Source organism: Capra hircus, chromosome 4 (assembly GCF_001704415.2).
Source record: "Capra hircus breed San Clemente chromosome 4, ASM170441v1, whole genome shotgun sequence".
Taxonomy (NCBI): Eukaryota; Metazoa; Chordata; class Mammalia; order Artiodactyla; family Bovidae; genus Capra; species Capra hircus.
Window position 1 is genome coordinate 88,741,356 of NC_030811.1, and position 20,505 is coordinate 88,761,860.

A 20,505-nucleotide genomic window follows, 5' to 3' on the forward strand; every position below is an offset into this window, starting at 1 on the left:
ACTGGCTGGAAAAAAAGAGAAAGGCTGAAGGGCGTCCTTCAAGTTAAAACAGAGGGATGATAAAGAGCAACAAAAACCAGACAAAAACATAAAACTCCTTCATAAAGGTAAAAATATAAATCTAGAATTATGTAGTGTTGGAATGTAAGTGCATAAATCACTTTTAAATCCGGCACGGAATTTAAAAAAACAAAAGAAGCATAAAGAGTAATTATATATCTATGTTAACAAACAGGCAATATTAAAATAATTTGGTAATCTGTCTCAAAAACATAAAGTGGGTGAGGCAGAACTGAAATGGAGCAGTTTTTATGTCACTGAAGTTAAATTATGTAAAATATATTATAACTTTAAAATACTTTATGTAATTACATCAGTAACCACAGAGAAATTATAGAATATACACAAAGGGAAATGGAAAGGGAATCAAAATGTGTCACTACCAAAAAAAAAAATCTGCAAAGCACAAAATAAGGCAGCAGGAAGAAAAGAACAAAAAAGTCATATACAGAAAACAATGAACAAAATGGCAATAGTAAGTCTTTTCCTGTCAGTAATTCCTTTATATGTAATAGGTTAAATATACTAATTCAAAGACACAGATTGGCTGAATGGATAAAAAATAAGAACCAACTAATAGGTTGTCTACAAGAGGCATGCTATACATCTAAAGATACACATAGGCTAAAAGGATGGAAAAATATTCCATGAAAATAGGAATCCAAAGAGAGTAGAAGTGGCCATACTAAGATAAAATAGACTTTAAAACCAAAACTATCATATGAGACAAAGAAGGACATTATATAATGATAACAGGGTCAATTTACCAGGAAGATATAACAATTATAATGTACATGCACCTAACGTTAGAACCCCCAAACATATAAAGCAAACACTGACAGAACTGAAGGGAGAAACAGACAGCAACATAGTAACAATAGGATATTCCAATACTCCACTTTCAGTTATGGATAGAACAAAGAGGAGATCCGTGAAAAAAACAGAGGACTTAACACTACAGAATAACTGAACCAAACATATACTGAGCACTTCACCCAAGAACAGCAGGATACACATTCTTCTCCGGTACACACGGTCGTTCTGCAAGACGGTCCACATATTAGGCCACAAAACAAGTCTTAACAAATTTAAGAGACTGAAATCATACCAAGTATCTTCTCTGACCACAATGGAATGAAACTAGAAGTCAACAGCAAAAGGTAAAAACACAAATAAGTGAAAACTAAACAACACACGCTTAAACAACCAATGGGTCAAAGAATAAACCACAGGGGAACTTAGAAAATACTTAGAGACAAATGAAAACAAAATACAACACATCAAAACCTAGGCAAAAGCAGTGATACGAAAACAAAAGCAGTGATGAGAGGAGTTTACAGAGATAAATGCTTGCATTAAAAAGATGATCTCAAATCAATAATCTAATTTTATACCTTAAAAAAAAACTAAATTTAGCAGAAGAAATAATAAAGATGAAAGGATAGTAAATGAACTAGAGAATAGAAAAAGTGGAAAAAAATCAATAACTAATAAAACCAACTGAGTGTTTGTGTCCTTCACCCAAATTCATATGTTGATGCCCTAACCATCAAAGTGATGGTATTTGGAGGTGGGGTCTTTTGAGAGATAATTAGTTTAAATTAGGTCATGAGGATGGCAACCTCATGATGGGATTAATAGCCTTGTAAGAAGAGGAAGAGAGAGGAATCTATTTCTTCATGCACATATACCAAGAAAAGGCCATCTTAGTACCCAAGTGGGCAGCTATCTGCAAGCTAGGAAGAGGGTTCTCACCAGAACTGACCATGCTGGCACCCTGACATGGACTTCAAGGCTCCAAAACTGAAAGAAATAAATGTCTCTTTTGTAAGCCACCCTGTCTACGGTGTTTTATTATGGTGGCATGAGCAGACTAAGACATGGTCTTTTAAAAAGACCACAAAAATTGGCAAATCCTTAGCTACATTAACTAAGAAAAAGAGCTAAAAGATTCTAATAACTAAATTAGAATCAAAAGAGTGGATATTATAACTGATGTCACAGAAATAGAAACGGATTATAAAAGATTACTGTGAACAATTAAATATCAACAAATTAGATAACCTAGAAGAAATGGATTGATTCCTGGAAACATACAAACTACCAAAACTAAATCATCAAGTAGTAAAGAATCTGAACAGACCTATAATAAGGAGATTGAAGCAGTAATCAAACACTGCCAACCAGGACAAGATGACTTCACTGAAGGATTTTATCAGACAATTAAGGAATTAATACCAATCTTTCCAGAGAACTGAAGAGGTGGGAACATTCCCAAATTCACAGTATGAAGCCAGCATTGTTCTGATACCAAAACCAGAAAAAAAGACACAAGAAAACCATAGACAAATATTCCTGATGAATAATGATACAAAAATCCTCAATAAAATACTAGTAAACTGAATTCAACAGCACATTAAAAGTATTTACACATGATTAAGTGGGATTTGTATCTGGAATGCAAAGATGGTTCACCATACAAAATCAATCAGTATAAATACACAACATTAACGAAATGGAGGACAAAACTCCTAAGATCATCTCAACTGATGCATAAAAAAATATTTGACAAAGTAAAAACTTTTTCATGACAAAAACACTCAACAAACTGGGGAAAATAAGGAAACTACCTCAACATAATAAAAGCCATACCTGAAAAGGCCACAGCTAATATCATATTCAATTATGAAAGAAAGTTTTTCCTTTAAGATCAGAAACAAGGCAAAGATGCCCCCTCTCACCACTACTATTCAACAGAGTACTGAGTGTCCCAGTCAGTGCAATTAGAGTAATAATAATAAAATAATAAATAACAAGCTTTTGTCCACTGACTACAGAGTGAAAACCTAGGTCATTTAGAAAAGCTGTACTCCAATATATGAATCTACCAGATTAACCAATTTCCTGTTGTTGGACAACAGATTGGATTCTTTTATGAACAATACTTGAACAATACATACTCTGTAGCTAAATCATATCTTTTAAATAGTTTTAATATCAGCTTCTCTCTCCCTTTCTAATTAGCTCTCAGCTGTTATACTTCTATCCTTCTGTGATCAAATAATCAAGCTAGTTAGATCATTTTACCTGTAATAAAACCTTATATGCAATTCTGTCCCTTCTTCTAAGTCCTAGGGAAAAGAGGCAGCTGTTGTAGAAGCTGTGAAATGGGGCTGTCTGTGCTTACTCGGGAGTATATGTTCAGTGTGACCAGCTGTCAGAATTGGTTCTTGCCTCACTGAATAAACCCAGATGGCAGTACTTGCTCTTGCACCTTTTGGTTGCCTCTTCCCTTCCACTCCTTTTTAAGGTCTTGAAACTTAATCTACCTTTATGCAGGGTTCATACCATGAGTAGGAGAACTCTAGGAGTCAACTGTAAGTTGAAAAAAAAAAAACTAACCATTGAAAGTCCTTATAAAGAACTTGAAATCAAAACAGAAACTTAGGGTCTATTTATCATCTCTATACCAAGGATGGTTTCAAACATACCCCTTATTTGGAATGCTGGGGTTCCAAAACTTAGTTTGAGTCATAAAGTTCTTCAAAAAGTGTAACAGAGAATCTGGATCCCCTGAGGACCAAATCCTTTGTATATATGCTAAAATCACGTGGAGCGTATATCTTTAATAGGTAAGACTTTCACTTAAAAATCAGTTCAATACCTGATCTGTGTAAAGAAACTGTTCTCACAGTGCTAGTTATATAATTTTCTGAGGCTTGAAAAAGGAACACAGAACTCTTGACACATATGCTTCAACTAATGACATCTCTGGCTGTTTGGATCAACCATATATATAAGATACTACTCCTTCAATCTGAGGACACAGGGAGACCCAAACACATCTGAAAATTCTAATAAAAACTCTAGAAACAGCTGGTGAGTCCTCATCCCTCAATATACACTATTCTTGGGCAGGGGAAGAGGTTATTGATAATTTTAATTTCCTTAAATTTCCAAAGTTGTTATAATAAACATTTTATAGAAAGGTTTTAAGAAATACACCAAAAGGAATGAGCATACCTTAATAATGTAAATGGAGGTGGAAGAAAGCCTAGACTTGTTCTTCAATGACCTTTTTCCAGTTATAAAGTTACTTCTCCATTACTTGAAAAAAGCCTAGAAAAGATGCATCTTGAATACTTGTTTTAAAAAAAATGCTTTTCAAAAATGCATCTTGAAAAACTAGCTTGATCATAGTATCATTAAACTTGCCAATAATGTTTAGTTGGAAAAAGCTGCCTAATTTTCCGTGATCTTCTTTTAATTAAAAAAACAAAGTACCACATGTACACGGTAAAATATGCAAACAGTTCAAAATGGTATATAAAGTTTTTCTCTGAACAGACACCAATTCTTTTACCAGAGGTAGTCATTATTAGCAAGTTTCTTATTCTTCCAGAATGTCTTATGCATCTACAAAGGATATATACATACACAAATGCTCTTCATCTATATGAGATCATAATTTCTAGTCCTCTTACAATCCATCCACTTGATGAGACAATGTGAGGAAAAAACAGAATTACATAAAAATTAGGCCAAGATAGAAACTAGCATGAAACTGTTGACAAAAACTCAAATGGTTCACGAGATGGCCAAAACTGAGGAGGAAAAATTTTGAGGCGAAAATGCTTCTTAGGTAGTAAAAATAAAAGCTTTTACCCTTTAAAAATTATATTTCTCTCTTTAGGAGAATCTTCTTTACATGAAAGAAAGTCACCATGCTACTGATGCTTATTCAGTAGGTAGACTAAACAAGCATTTTTTCCCTACTGGTTCTAGAAATTATCTCTTTCCTTCAAGAAAAAAAGTTTAAAGGTAAAAATGTAAAGGGTAAGACAGTATAAAGTGATACAAAATGAGAAAAGTACTTTATTCAGTGCACCCTGACGGTTTTTTCAGTTCCATTCATCATTACAGAAAAAAAAAAAGGAAAAAATCTGTTGCTGCTTTTTGTTGTTTTACTTAAATAGCCAGACTCAAGGAAAAATGTTAAATTTAAGAACTCCTAATGTTATTATTGAAAATTTATACTTCTTATAAATATACATGCAATATATATGCATATACACGTGTATGTGTCTGGGTATGTATATATATATACACACTTTTATATATATATATATATACCTCCTCTTTCATATGAACCACCACTCAAAACAGTTTTAAAAGCTGGTTTTTTATCTGTATTTAAAATTGCCCTTTTAAATATTTAGAAGTTCCACAGGTGGTGGCTTTAATGGAATTTTTCCCAGAGTAAATTTCTTGGATTGAAATTGTTCCAGTTCTTCTGCTGTTAGTTGATCCTTGGGTGTGAATAATGCATTATCTGTTGTGGTATTGCCAAGCGAGAATGAGAGAGAGGCAGGTACGCTGCTGTTTCCAAAGGTGTCACTGGATGACTTAGAGAAAGCAGTGTGAGGCTGTGAGCCTGGACTACCAAAACCAGCTGCAGAACTGCCACTTCCAAAGGCTGGGGCCACTGGAGATCCAACAGGGCTTGCTGCCATGGAAGGTGAAAATCCTGAAAATCCAGATGATCCAAAACCAGAAGCTGCAGGGGTTTTAAATGAAAATGAAGCAGCAGATGTGATTTCGGGTTTCCTAAGGCCAAAAGTCGGAGTAGCAGCAGCGATGGCAGAACTGGCAGCAGGTACAGCTCCAAATGCAGGAGTATTCCCAAACACAGGAGTGCTTCCAGAAGAGGCTGTAGCAAATCCAGAGCTTGGTTTAAAACTAAAATTCTGAGCACTGTTGCTGCTGCTGTTATTCACTGGAAAACCTACAAAAACCAGGAAAAGAAAAAAGAAACTATTAGTCAAAAAATGTAGCTATATCACCACCTTGCCCCCACCTTTTCTTTTTCTTATTTCTGCCATGTTTAGATGATGAGAAACTTATTGGAAGGAAGAAAAGTGAAAATGAGAAGTTAGGACAAACTCACTAAACCCTGTTGGCCTGTCTTTCTGCTACACTGATCTCATTCACACTCTAATTTACCTTCACTTAAGAAGGTAGCTCTTGAGAAATCTCAGGGATTAGGGAGTGGACCTTCACTTCAGCTTGTCCTCTCCTCTCGGTGGAGCTGTCATTTGAAGACAAAACTACGCTGTTATGTACAGAAACGAGAAAGTCCACATAGGTGCTATTACCGTAGCTATGTAGTCCTATGAAACTCTAGAAAAACCATTCCTAAAATATACATCTAAAACCTGAGCCATAGGGTCTTTCAAAGAACGTGCCCATTCTGAACACTATTTCACAAATGCTGCTGCTGCTGCTAAGCCACTTCAGTCGTGTCTGACTCTGTGCGACCCCATAGACGGCAGCCCACCAGGCTCCCCCATCCTTGGGATTCTCCAGGCAAGAACACTGGAGTGGGTTGCCATTTCCTTCTCCAATCCATGAAAGTGAAAAGTGAAACTGAAGTCGCTCAGTCGTGTCCGGCTCTTTGCAACCCCATGGACTGCAGCCTTCCAGGCTCCTCCGTCCATGGGATTTTCCAGGCAAGAGTACTGGAGTGGGGTGCCATCGCCTTCTCCGAACCACAAATGCTAGATGAGCCAAATTCTTTGAAGCTCTATTATGGAAGGTGGTAGAATTTGCAAGGGTGACTTAAAATGGCACAGAGACACCTTCAGACTTTGTATTTGAAACCCATAAAATTCCATTTTTCTAAATCAGTCAAGTCTTGCATGACTTTGTCACTTACCTGGTGACCCAAATGTTACTGTTTGCCTATTGCCAAATCCAAATGAAGGTGCTGCTTGATTCACTCCATCCTGTAAATCGGACAGCTATTAAAAAAGAGGTAGGCAAGTGAATAACTCAAGTACTTTTTCTGTACACTTTTAGCCAAATTTAATTTTTCAAATGTGCACTTTAAAATGTCTTCATTTTGTTTAACATAGAAAAATGCCCACAAGTGAATATGCATAGAAAAAATAGGCCCTTCTCAAGGAGTTCAGAGTGATGTTCTGGCTGATGAATTGTGAGTGTTAATCTCCTTTTCAATGAATTTTTCACTTAATCCTGACCTCTAATAAGTCCTTCCTCATTAATACAAGCATATATTATTTCTCTCATTTGAAAACCCTACTGGCATTGTTTTTAAGAAATAGTTATTTATTTGGCTGACTTGGGTCTTGGTTGTGGCACTCAGGATCCTTTAGTTACGGCCTGTGGGATCTAGCTCCTCAACCAGGTACAGAACCCCAGCCGCCTGCATTGGGAACGCAGTCTTGGCCACTGGACCACCAGGGAAGTCCCCAGCATTTTTTAAAATTCAACTGTATTGAGGTATAGTTTACATAAAATAAGATGCATCCACTGAGAAATTTATTTTTCAATCAGTTTTCATAAATTTAAGACCATCACTAAAATCAAGATTTAGAATATTTCCATCACCCATAAAAGTTCTCGTGTGTCCATTTCCAGGCAACCCTCTTCCAACCTCTGGTCCCAGGGAACCACTCATCCACTTTTTATTACTAGAAATGAGGTTTGTCTTTTCTAGAGTTTCATATAAATAGAATCATATAGTTTACAGTTTTTGGTTTTTTGGGGGAGGGCTAGCTTCTCTCTCTCAGCTTGTGTGATAAACAAATTATCATATAAGGAATGTGGATAAACAAATTATATTATATCCATATAATGAATTAAAAGAATAATTGGACATAAAGAATTGATGCATTATGACCAACCTAGATAGTATATTCAAAAGCAGAGACATTACTTTGCTGACTAAGGTTCGTCTAGTCAAGGCTATGGTTTTTCCTGTGGTCATGTATTTATGTGAGAGTTGGACTGTGAAGAAGGCTGAGCACCGAAGAATTGATGCTTTTGAACTGTGATGTTGGAGAAGACTCTTGAGAGTCCCTTGGACTGCAAGGAGATCCAACCAGTCCATTCTGAAGGAGATCGACCCTGGGATTTCTTTGGAAGGAATGATGCTAAAGCTGAAGCTCCAGTACTTTGGCCACCTCATGCGAAGAGTTGACTCACTGGAAAAGACTCTGATGCTGGGAGGGATTGTAGGCAGGAGGAGAAGGGGACAACAGAGGATGAGACGGCTGGATGGCATCAATGACTCGATGGACGTGAGTCTGAGTGAACTCCGGGAGTTGGTGATGGACAGGGAGGCCTGGCGTGCTGCGATTCATGGGGTCGCAGGAGTCGGACACGACTGAGCGACTGAACTGAACTGAAGCCAGCTGTAGGTGGGCTATCCAAGATTCTCACCTACAGAAGGGCCCCTTGGAAGCTGTCAAAGAACACAGAACTTCCAACCTTGAAGGAAGCTCCGCAGTTCTCTGAACTCAGTTACCCCTTACACATTAGCATTGGTGATGGTGGGCCACCTCTCATCTAGAGAAAAAATACCTCCAAGAAGTCCTACTGAATTCAAATGGCATGACAACAACTGAAAGGCAGAAGAAACTAGCTTGCACAAGAGTCTAGTCATTTAGAAGCAGATATTTAAGGAGTAGGGTATTGGGACTTTCAGTCATTCACTAAGTTCAGGCTGCTACTACTCTCATAGCTTTTTTCAGAAAGTACAAAGAAAAATCACCTAGGAAACTGGATATATTAAATTCCAAACGTAAATATTTTATTTAAAAATAATGCTCTTAAGAACATTTTGGGGGTAGAAAAATAAACTTTATCAACAGAGATAATGAACATGCTATAGCAGTATCATGTATCTTTGGGGCCCAGTGCGTATATATCTCCTAACAGCATTTCTGTATAAGACAGGAACATATGGTAAGTGTCCTTCAGTCACCAAAGTGTGCATTAGTCTCCATGTGACTTCCCTGGTGGTCCAGTGGTTAAGAATCTGCCTTCCAATGCAGAGGATGCAGGTTCGATCCTTGGTTGGGGAACTAAGATCCCACACACCATGGAGCACATAAGCCCACATGCCTCAACCAGAGAGCCTACGTGCTGAAATGGAGATACCATGTGCCAAAACTAAGACCCAATGCAGTCAATAAATAAATAAATAAATTTAAAAATGTGTATTCATATCATTTTTCAAAGCAATTTCTTTTCAAATGCTGATAACCTGGAATATTTGAATTTATATTATATAATATTTCCCAATTTTCAAAACTAGTACTACCAAAATTAAAAACCTAATCCTAAGAATAGTTTTAGAAAAGCATAATTATCTGTGCTTTTCTGACTAAGGAACAGAGAGAAAGGAATTCCAGAACCTTGACTCTAAATGATAATATATTATGGTTCTTGAGAATGTGTATCATAATTCTTGATAGAGAATTTTAGCTTTGTTTCACAAATCCAAAATGAAATGCTGCAAAAAGGCAACAGATAAGATACTTCCTTGTAGGAGATTCTCCACTACTCACCAAAGCTATTGCAGTTGATGTATTTAGACTTTTCAGTTCATTCACCCTGTTCCTCCATTGATTTATTAACTGCTGGACAGAATTTCGCTGAAGAGGACAGAAAAATAATGTGTCAGTATTGAGTGTTTAAGGTAATCTCTTCAACAACTTCATGTCTTTATTCCCAAAGTCGCAATAAATTTATAAAGCATTTTTATGGCCCACAACTTGTAAAATCCTCATTGCTCTACCCTGCTTGCCACAGACACTCCTGCTGTAGACCCCTTTCCCTTTCCCTATTCCCCAGCTCCTTGTGTCACCTAGTTAAGATCCCAAGCACCTGGCAGCACAGAGTTATTAAAGGTTATGTTTGGACGGGAGACAAACGTGTACTGGTTGATATGATATTGACGGTAGACAATAGGAAAGTACAGTTTATGTCATTTCCTTTGAGCACTAAACTTATTCTCCCCCAGTTTTTCAGTTTTTTGATACCTGACACATGAGAAGGCTAATCCTCACCCAACAGTGCATCTCATTTGTTTTCCTAGCATTCATCATGGTGTCTGCATGTAAGAGATGCACCATAAACGTCTGTCAAATGGTGAAAGGGTATGATTTCTGGGACTGATTGCTGGATAATTGGTAATAAAAACAAAAGCATTGGTAGTTACTATAATCAAAGTATACTCTCATCACTTTAGATAACCAACCAATTGTAAAGAAAATAATTTAGAATATAGTTTTCTGGAAAAAAAAAAATATATATAGACCTCATCCACTTTGCCAACACACAAGTGAGCCCCTATAGAGAAGCCAATAATTAACAGCTAATCTGTTAGTTAGATGAATAGGAAACAAACTTACATAACTCTGTAAGTTATTGCTGGTTAAGAAGTTATGGTATTCAAGTCTCAACTCCTCTGGTGAAATGTCTGTAAAACCTGAAGTGAGGAATCAATTGGAATCTTTAAATACCAATACTTTTGATAGTATAGTAAAATGAGAGGTGCTAGATAGGAAAATATGCTAATCTTGATCAGTAGAAAAATTTCATAATCGTAAGGAAAGAATTCAAAAACTAGACTCTATTTAATAAAGTATAAAATTAGAATAAAATATAGTTCATTATTGAAGGGGTAAAATTTTCTAAAGATAAACGGAGTGGAAGGAATAATACAGAAAAGAAAAAGAGTTGATTACATATACATTTGAACTTATAAAAAAAGTTCTGTATGTTAAAAACTATAACAAGCAAAATTAAAAGGCAAACAGTAAACTGGGAACACCATAACTGCAACATATATGACAGAAGAGTTAACGAGAATGTATAAGAGCTAATAGCTCTTACAAATCAGTAAGAAAAATAAGCCAGCATGGGCAAGCAATCCACAAAACAACCCAAATAGCCAGTATACAAATGAAATTGAAAAGTTCAGTTTAAAATTACAACTTAGGACTTCCCTGGTGGTCAGGGAAGATTCCACATGCCACAGGACAACTAAACCGACGTGCCACAACTGAGTCCGAGATGTAGAGCCCTCGAGCTGCAACTACTGAGCCTCCATGCCACAACCACTGAAGCCTGCATGTTCCAGGACATGTGCTCTTCAATAAGAGAAGCCACTGCAATGAGAAGCCCATGCACCGCAGCTAGAGAACAACCCCCACTCACTGCAGTTAGAAAAAGCCCCTGTGCAGTAATGAAGACCCAACACAGGCAAAAATAAGTGGATACAAACTTTTTTAAAAATAAAAATACAACTTAAAATAGATACAATGTTTTATTTATCAGATTGGCAAAAATTAAAAATGGATGATTATTATTAAGGATGTGGTGAAATGGACATTCTTCTAAGTTGCCATTATGGAAATCACGGTAAAACTTTTCTGGGAGGAAAATTGTCAATAAATGTCAAAGGCCTTACAAATACTCATACCTTTTGATTCTAACAGAATTTCTAGAATCTGACCTCAGGAAATGATTGAACATGTAAACAAAGGGTGTTACATAAAAAAGATGTTCATTCTAGTATTTCTAGTAATAGAGACATTGAAAACAACAAGGCTTCTGCAACACTAGGTTATGATTGCTAATTATATATATAATAAGAAATAAGTGTGTACATGTTTTGAAAGAAATACACTCAAATGTTACAGCTGTTAACTCTGAGATCAGTTGATCTTTATTTTATTTACATATTTCTGTATTTTTCAAATTTTCTATGATATAACTTTCATAATAGGAAAACTTTTTGAGGAAAAAAAAAAAAAAGAAGAAGAAGAAAGAAAATTGCTCAGGATATTTTTCTACAGAGAATTACTGGTAACCAGATACCACTAACTCCAAAGACTCGTACCTTCGAATAAAAAAACCTAAAACATTCAAATCAGAACCCTCGATGCTCTCTAACAACTTATCTTTACAAACTACTCAGACCACAAAACCAAGAATTACCTTGTATTTCTCTTGTTGTCCATATCTAACTAATAAGCCTCCTGCCAGTTCTAGCTCCAAAACAGAACACGGATTTGACCCATTCTGTCTCCACTGCAAGTAACTCTCAGTCAACAGCAGCTGTCTCCTAACTCATTTCCCTTCCTCTGTTTTGTGCCCCCAACCCCTGTTCCCAGCAAACCATTTCTTTTCACGTAACAGTCTAAGCAAGCTTTTTCTAATCAGATCACACCCCTCCTCCTGCTCAAAACTCTCTGTGGCTTCCTAGTGCAATTAGGCCCAACATGATCTGGCCCCTGGCTGCCTCTCTCTGGCTTAACATTATATTACTCTTTCTCTTGTTTACTCTCCTCCAGCTATTCAGGCCTCACTAATCTACAAGTATGCCAATCCTGTTTGCACAACGGGCTCTGCACTACCTATTATATTGCCAGGAACATTTCCCCTCAAATCTTCCCAGAAGAGACATCTCTTCATTCAGGACTCAGCTTCAATACTACTTCCTAAAAAGAGATAACCACTCTAAGTAAAGAAACACTGTCCCTCTGGTTACTTTCTCTTCCTTCCATCAGTCACTCATGGTGAACCACAAAGACAGAAATTGATCTGGGTGACTATTTTCTCAATTCTTTCAAAGGTAAGTATAAATACAGTATCATTCTAGTGGCAAAAGAAAAATTCATTCATTATAAAGGATGCCTACAAGACAGCAATTCTCCTACTTTCTGACTTCAGGACCCTTTTACATTCTTAAAAATAATTAAGGATTCCAGACTTTTTGCTTACATAGGTTACATTAATCAATATTCACCATATTTGAAATGAAACTGAAAAATGTAGAAAATATTAATTCACTTAAAAATAAGAAATCAATGTGTCAACATAAATTAAAAAAAAAATATTTTCCAAAACAAAAAATAAAAACTTAGTGATATAAGTGGCATTGTTTTATGTTCGCAAATCTCTTTAATGCATGGCTGATGGCTTAATGGAAGACTGCTGTATTATAATATCTGCTTCTGCTCTTCAATCTGCTTCAATCTGTTTCAATACATTGCCTGGTTCAAGTATATATACAAAGAAAAACTTCTCACACAGATATGTAGCTGGGCAAGGATGACTTTAGTAGTCTTTTCAGATAATTGTGGATATTCTTCTTTGGTACAATACCAAAACTTGACAGGCAATAGTTTCTTAAAGATTAGCTATAATGTGGACTCAAATCATATTAATGAAATCATATTAATGAACCAAACTATTAGTTAGTTTACCCATTCCAGTATTCTGGCCTGGATAATTCCATGGACTCTCTAGTCCATGGGTTTGCAAAGAGTCGGACACAACTGAGTGCCTTTCACATTACTTCACTTTCAACCATGTACAATTTTGTAACTTCACACACTGGTCATTTGGAAAATATTGGTTCACTGAGTTATCCAGAATTTCCAAATGTTAGCACATGTCATCTTACAATAGAAAAAAAATTCATATTTGTTAATGTTACTTTATGTGTGTTTCCCATTTGCACACAGAATACTTAAAAGGTGTATCCTTATAAAATTAATAACTTTTACCTCTTCATCAGGGACATTCTTAAGTGAAAATGTCATTAAAAAAATTTTTTTAATGACTACTATAATCTACTAGTAGTTTGTTGCCTGTACCTTATCAACAGCTTTACACCAACAGTACAAATCTCAACACAGTGAAAATGGCAATTAATGTCTTAGTATTATTATGAAAATATTTCTAAACTTGTATAGTCCCTAAAAAGGATCTCAGGAAAAGGGTTGCCAGATTTAGCAAAAAAAAAAAAAAAAAAAAAGGTTACTCAATTAAATTGGAATTTCTGACAAACAAATACTTCAAAAGGTAAGTATATCCTAGCAGTCCAGGGGTTAAGACTTCACGCTTTCACTGCCATGGGCCTGGGTTCAAATCCTGGTCAGGGAATGTTAACACCCCACAAGCCATATGGTAATGCCAAAGCCAAAAAACAAAAAAGTATAAGTATGCCCCAAATAGTACATGGGATATCCATATACTAAAAATATAATTACTTATCTGAAATTTAAATTTAACTGGATGCCCTATATTTTATCTAACAATGCTGCTGAGGGATCTATATTTTATATTGAGAACCACCGCTTTAGGACATTAGGCATCATGTCCAATTCTCAACTTTTTAAAAAAGGCTTAACACTTATTACCTTTACAGAAAAATCATTATTTAAAATTATTTATTTGTTTTGCTTATTGCCTCCATCCCTCAAGAACATAAACTTCATGAGGGATGGATCTCAGCTATCTTACTGCTATATCCCTACTACCTAGAATGAGGCCCGGCAAAAAAGAGTTCTAATAGACTGAAAGGGCCCTCATTTTCCAAAGACCTCCTGTTCAACTGCATAGGGCCTAGGACCACTCAGAGGAGGCTTAGAAAACTGTGGTCTAGCTTTCAGCCCAAATGAGCTATGGACAAAAGAAAGTGGGAAAGAAAGGAGTATTCTAAGGCTCCCTAACTTCAAACATTACCTCCAGAAGAGGTACCAACATGCTTTATTAAAAATAACTATCCTTAGATAAAAAGAGGAAAGAGAACAGAATCAAAGCCTAATGGCAGGCATAATATGACCCTTCTATTCTCTGTAGGCAGCTAAAGGTTCCGAAGTAGTATCTACAGGGAACCAAGGAAGCAGAGCCTCTTCTTAGGCTTACAGAATTAGAAATGCGGCCAGTGGCGAGTCCTCATTTTACTGGTTTTCTTAAGGGATCAATATATCTTGAACTATATCTTCCAAACTCAATCTCTGAATTACAAAGTTCTGGTAGAATACTCAGGTATTTTAAACAATGTCCAAACTCCCCTAACTGTAGCTAAATTTTTGGTTGATTTCTTTTTTTGATCTGGTCTTGGTTTTAGAAAACAATAGCGGTAAAACACATTTTAAAAACACATAATTTCTAGTTACCTGAAATATTCGGTTTCTTTTTCACCGGTGAATAAACAGAAAACATCCACTGCCCTGATGATTCCCAAACCTCCATATCTTTAACAATACCTTCCCTAAAAAAAAAAAAATATGGCAAAAGATGTTTTTCTTCTGCTTGGTAAAATTTATCATCGATAATTTTCAGTGATTGTTATAGCAAATATATAATTTTAGATTTTTCCACTATATTTTCTGAAGTGTCGTTCAAAGCAGAAGTTTACAAAAATATGAGCTGCACTTCATGATTATAAATAATATCAAAGTCATTTATAATTTTGGTTTTCCAGTACACTGAACCATTAACCAATGTATTTATTGAGAACTCACTAGATACATATACATCTTAAAGAACTGAAATATAAAATACACAATATTAACTTTAACATTAAAAAATACACAATATTAACTTTAATTTTCTCTGTTCATTATAATTAACATCAATGATCATTTAACTGGGAAAGAAAGAACCAGTAAGTAATAAAGAACCATAAAATATTTAAGTAGGTAGGACTTCAGAGATCATTTTGTCTAATTCTCACATTTTGCAAAAACAGAACAGACTCATGTCCATGGTTAATTTGTTAGCAAAGTCATGGATATATTCAGCTCTAAATTAAATATTTCCCTCTTACCCAGAATGGCACAATTAATGAAGTAAGAATGGTAGTTCATAATAAAATAATACTAAAATTTAGGATTTTTACAATAACATCAAATATAGGAAGGAGTGTTTCATTTGTTTTATTTTACTTACTCAATTGTATATGACACATGGCTCAAAATGTTTACAACTAGTTCTAATTTAATTATGGGATATAAAAGACTAATGAATATATTTAAGCACTATCCTAGCTGCTGGGAGCTGAGGGAACACTTATATACAGCCAGGCACTGTTTCAGCACCAGTCATAAATTCTACTACAAATGTTCTCAATAAATGGTAAGAAATATACTCCACAATAATGAAGGAAATCAAATGAAATCAGTCTGCATGAAGTAACTGAAGTAAAAGTTTTATTATAGAAAGAAAAATACAAGATGCTGTTAAGTGACCTCAAAAATCACAAACTGCTTTAAATTACCTCATAGTTTGTAAAGAACTCATAATTTAACATAAGCAGGATTACCTTAGAAAGATATTCACAGTACAGTATCATCGATAGAAAAGTGGAAAAGAGTAATTATCCCCAAGAAGACACTGCACTGACATAGAAGAATCACATTTTAAGTTGAAATAAAGTCTAGCATGACACCTGCAAAACAGAGATTACCTCGGATCATGGATGCTTTTTCTTTTGCTTATTTTGATTTTATAACAATTTAATAAAATAATAAGATTACTTCTTTTTTAAGGAAATATTACGGGTGCTTTGGGGAAAAAATAAGCAAATGGGTGGTAATTTTTCTGAAGGCTTTCACTTACAGAAGCTTCTTATCATCTTTCTGGTCATCAGAGCCAGGTGAAGCAAATGGGTTCTGAGATAAGCCAAATCCCCTGTTCCTGCTAGCAGACTCTCCAGAATCAAAAGCAGCAAAAGATGGCTTTTCTTGATCTCTGCTGCCCCCCCATGGTGTAGGCTTGGAGAAACTGGATGGCTGGATAACATTGGAATATCTCTGACTGGTGGTATTCCATCCTCGTCTGTTACTACCTGAAATAAACAAGAAAATAAACAATTTTACTAGCAACTCATGTTTTCAATCTCCAAAAATTTCATTATATTTTATCTTATTATATGCAGATATTATATAAAGATTCGACAGGCACTACATGCCCACTCATTTTAAATTATAAAACTTTTCATTTTCAATATATATAATTAAGTATAATATCAACAAAGGGGCTTCCCTGGTAGTAATGCAGGTTTGATCCCTAGATCGGGAAGATGCCCTGAAGAAGGAAATGGCAACCTACTCCAGTATTCTTGCTTGGGAAATCCCATGGACAGAGGACCCTGGAGGACTACAGCCCGTGGGGTCACAAAAGAGTCGGACACGACTGAGCAACTGAGCGCGCGCGCGCACACAGACACACACACACACAGACACACACAGACACAGACACACACAGTAGCAACAAATCACACAATGATCTAATTTAACAAGACTGAGAGGACTGTAAATCCATAGAAAAATTATGATATATTACTAAGTTCAATTGATGTAAGTTTATTAAATAAACAATTGTTTGATAATGGAGTGGACAGAAGGCATGTAACCTATATCATAAGCTTCTTCATGATAAAAAGCTGTATCTGTATCATTCTTTGCTCCCCAATTGGGCCCTATATAGTAGTAAAAGCTGAAGAAAGAGCAATGTATTAAGAAGTTTATTGAAAAGATTAGATTCTACCTTCTGTCTTTGATAGATGGGTAAATCTATTTGACACAGTATTCTGAGAAAGAAAACACCTATCATCCTATTTTCCATATGAGAATTGTAGCAGTAGTTTACATATGAATAAAGTGCACTGACTTCCTCTATTATAAGCATGTTTTTAGCATTCTTATAACTATCAAAATGAGCCAACAGGACTTTCTCCTTTCTGTCTCTATATTTACAAAAAATCTTATCACTTCAACGATATTATTTATTCATCACTTCTCAGTTGGGGCCAAGATAATTCGCCATGTTTCTAACTGAATTAGGAGCTATGCTATTAAATATGTATAATAAAACTGGAGTGATGGGAGATACACTCCTTTAAAAAATGCATCTCCCAATTCTAAAACTACTTAACGAAACCAAAGAGGAAAGGGGGAACATTGCTAGACCAGATCCCACAAGTAGGGGTTAATAATATTGTATTTTTCTACAGTTTGATCTTTTTTTGTGACCTTTTTTCCTTCACAACTGAAGAAATTCATTCCATCATTTGGATATAGCTTTTGGCCTTCATACTTACTGACTCTGCAAGCATTCATTTCTGGGCATTAAATACACTGTTTATTTAACTAGTTTTATTTACACTTTTAAAATCCATCAATCTATCTATTCAACATTTATTCTGTACTGTATTTAGAGTAAGTCTCCACAGAATGTTAAATATAACGTTTTGTTGTTCCTGGAAATACATTTGTCTGAGCCCGAGTCCTAATTTTTGGTTCGGAATATTTCACTAGACTAATTGTGGGTAATTCAAAAAGATTGTCTTCTAGAAGAGCTATAAAAGTGAAACCACAATGTAACAAAAGGTTTAAACGTCAGATGAATAGCCGTACAGGAGTAAAGAGAAGGGAGAGATGGTCAGCATCCTGCGGTACTTTTTAAGAACTAAGTCTCAGTTCTAAAAAAATCTAACTATTCATCTGACCTCTAAAACCTTGCATTGTACTATAGATTCACTTAGGATCCCTCCTCTCCTCGAAGACGGTCCCTTTGCATCATCCACAATTGATTTAGTGAAATATTCCAATTTTGACAATGACTTAGGCAGAATGACCAGAAGACAGGTCACCGTAGTCCTGCATACCTTTCTTTACCTCAGAGCCCAGAGTTCTTAATTCAGCAGCCCACTCTCCCGATTTTACCTCCAATTTTACAAGCATGTGCATTTATATGAGGTTTACGGCTCTGTAGCTTTTATTAGATTTTCAAAGGAGTTCACGACTTCCCCAAAGAGCCCTGACTCTGACCCCACTTACTAGCCTCTCCCTAGAAAAAAGTTTAGAAAAAAAAAAAAAAAAACTACATTAAAAGCATCAACGGGAAAAACCAGTACCCAGAAAAGTAGTACAATGTTACAGCAAGCAGGCGTCTAGGTCGACTTACGCCAATTCTGGAACCACTGCCGTGCAAAGACTAGGTAGTTCTGATATGTAATTACGACTTAAAAATTCGTTGTTTTCCACTGTAACCACGAATAAACTGCAGTCCGCTTAACAAAATCAGCCGTAATTCCTAATCAAAGGGCGAAAACGTCAGTGGGCGGGGCGGGCGAGGGGACGGCGCGGACACGTCCGCGTCACCTGACTGGTACGCCGCGGCGCTGTGCCCAGCGGCGGGCCCCAGGAGGGGCGCCGGATCCTCGCCCGCCCGGCCCCACGTCAGGCCTTCCCCTGCTCGGCTAGCTGCGCAGGATTGAGGAAAACATCACCTGAGGGCTGCTGCTGCCGTCCTCCGCCCGCACCCCTGGCGCCGGGATGTTCGTTCCAGCACCGGTCTCCGAAGCGGCAGCGGCCTTGCAGGAAGAACTGACAAATGGTCATGGCGACGGTGTCGCGAACGGAGCGGTCTTCATTCGGCACCCTCAGCGAGCAGAGCCCAGAGCAACCGGAGGTCCCGGCTCCGCTACTGTGATGTCATCTTCTTGCGCCTGGTAAAGGCCCTTTCTCTATTGTCCCGCCCATAGTGTGATGAGAGGCGAGGATTTTACCCAATAAGATTTGAGAAGAGTGGGCCCGCCCCGCACGCCCCGAGCGCAACGTTGGGAGGGCGGGATGCTTGAACGGTTTTGCGGAGAAAGGCGCTTAAGAGCTTGATGCAGGGTCTCCTTCGAGGTAGGCTTGAGATCTCAAATGAGAAGAAAGTTGGCTAGGCAAACCAAGGACTTCAGCCCTGGGAGGAGTATTAGCTGTGATTTGAGAAGCATAGTCGTATTTTCATTTGTAACTGCTTAGTAAAAACCTGGCCAGCCGTTCATCAGGATGGGTAACAATGTAAGCCAGTAGTAACGTTTACAGGAAGCAGATTAAAGACAAACTGCAACTAAAAAGTATCATAACAACCGGCATCTTTGGGTGAGTACTACATTCTTAAACAGAGAAACTTTGTTCTTTTAAAACCCACGTGAACGTTGCTATGTGAACTTTTATCAGTAATAATGAAACATTCCACTCGTTGCCTAGAGGATCTAAGACACCTGACACAGAGAAGCAGCTTCTATTTCTCACCAGGTGCAGAGCTGCGGATAGGGGGATTCCTGGAAAAAAACAACGACAAACAGTTCATATCCTCTTAACTTTGTGGTTTCCAAAGAAACATGACCCTACATCCACTTCTCACTCCAGATCTGGTGTTGATGAATCATTACACTGCTCTGCTATGCTTTGGAGTATCAAAACTGTTTCATTTAGATTTTACCTGAACTCCACCTTTCCTACTAATCCTACAACTACCTTCTCCATTGCGTGGTGAGACACACTACAGTTCCTCTAGTGTGCTGTCTCCTTGGTTGCAATGAGTCGATAGATCTGTTGGATTACAGGTTTGTCCCTGGTAGTTTAAAAGATTAGCCATTGTTCTTGCTCATATACTTTGGATTTTGAAGACAGTGGAATCTACAGAGCACTGAGAATAACTGGTGCAATCTAGTATATATATATTTTAAATTCGTTTCATTTCTTTTGGGAAAAAAAAAATTGTGGGAGAGTTACATGAACGTTTTCCTGAACTACTTTAGACTATATTATAGACTTGATGCCCCACCACCCAATTATTTCATTTCCTACAAACAAGGACATTCTACTTAACCACAATATAATAACCAAAATCAGGACATTAGTATTGCTGCATACTGCTAATCCTTAGATTCTTTTCATATTTTGCCTTAAAAATGTCCCAATAATGTCCTTTAAGAGACAAGGATGCAGTTCAAAATTATCATTGCCATACTCATATTTCTTCAGGCTTTTTTTTTTT

The 20,505-nt window shown here is 36.7% G+C and overlaps 1 protein-coding gene across 2 annotated transcripts; it reads right to left on the reverse strand.

The window, feature by feature from the left end:
• Positions 202-19,857, reverse strand: NUPL2 (nucleoporin like 2). 2 transcript variants are annotated; one of them, XM_005679047.3, is made up of 7 exons: positions 18,962-19,854; positions 16,288-16,516; positions 14,844-14,938; positions 10,281-10,357; positions 9,435-9,521; positions 6,776-6,860; positions 202-5,845 (listed from the first exon to the last, which is right to left on the reverse strand). In XM_005679047.3, exons 1-7 carry the CDS (start codon positions 19,071-19,073, stop codon positions 5,268-5,270), a joined length of 1,263 nt encoding a protein of 420 aa, XP_005679104.2. In that variant the 5' UTR covers positions 19,074-19,854; the 3' UTR covers positions 202-5,267. The 2 variants fall into 2 exon arrangements, with proteins under 2 accessions (XP_005679104.2, XP_005679105.2); XM_005679048.3 differs by having other exon boundaries at positions 4,307-5,845; positions 6,776-6,845; positions 18,962-19,857.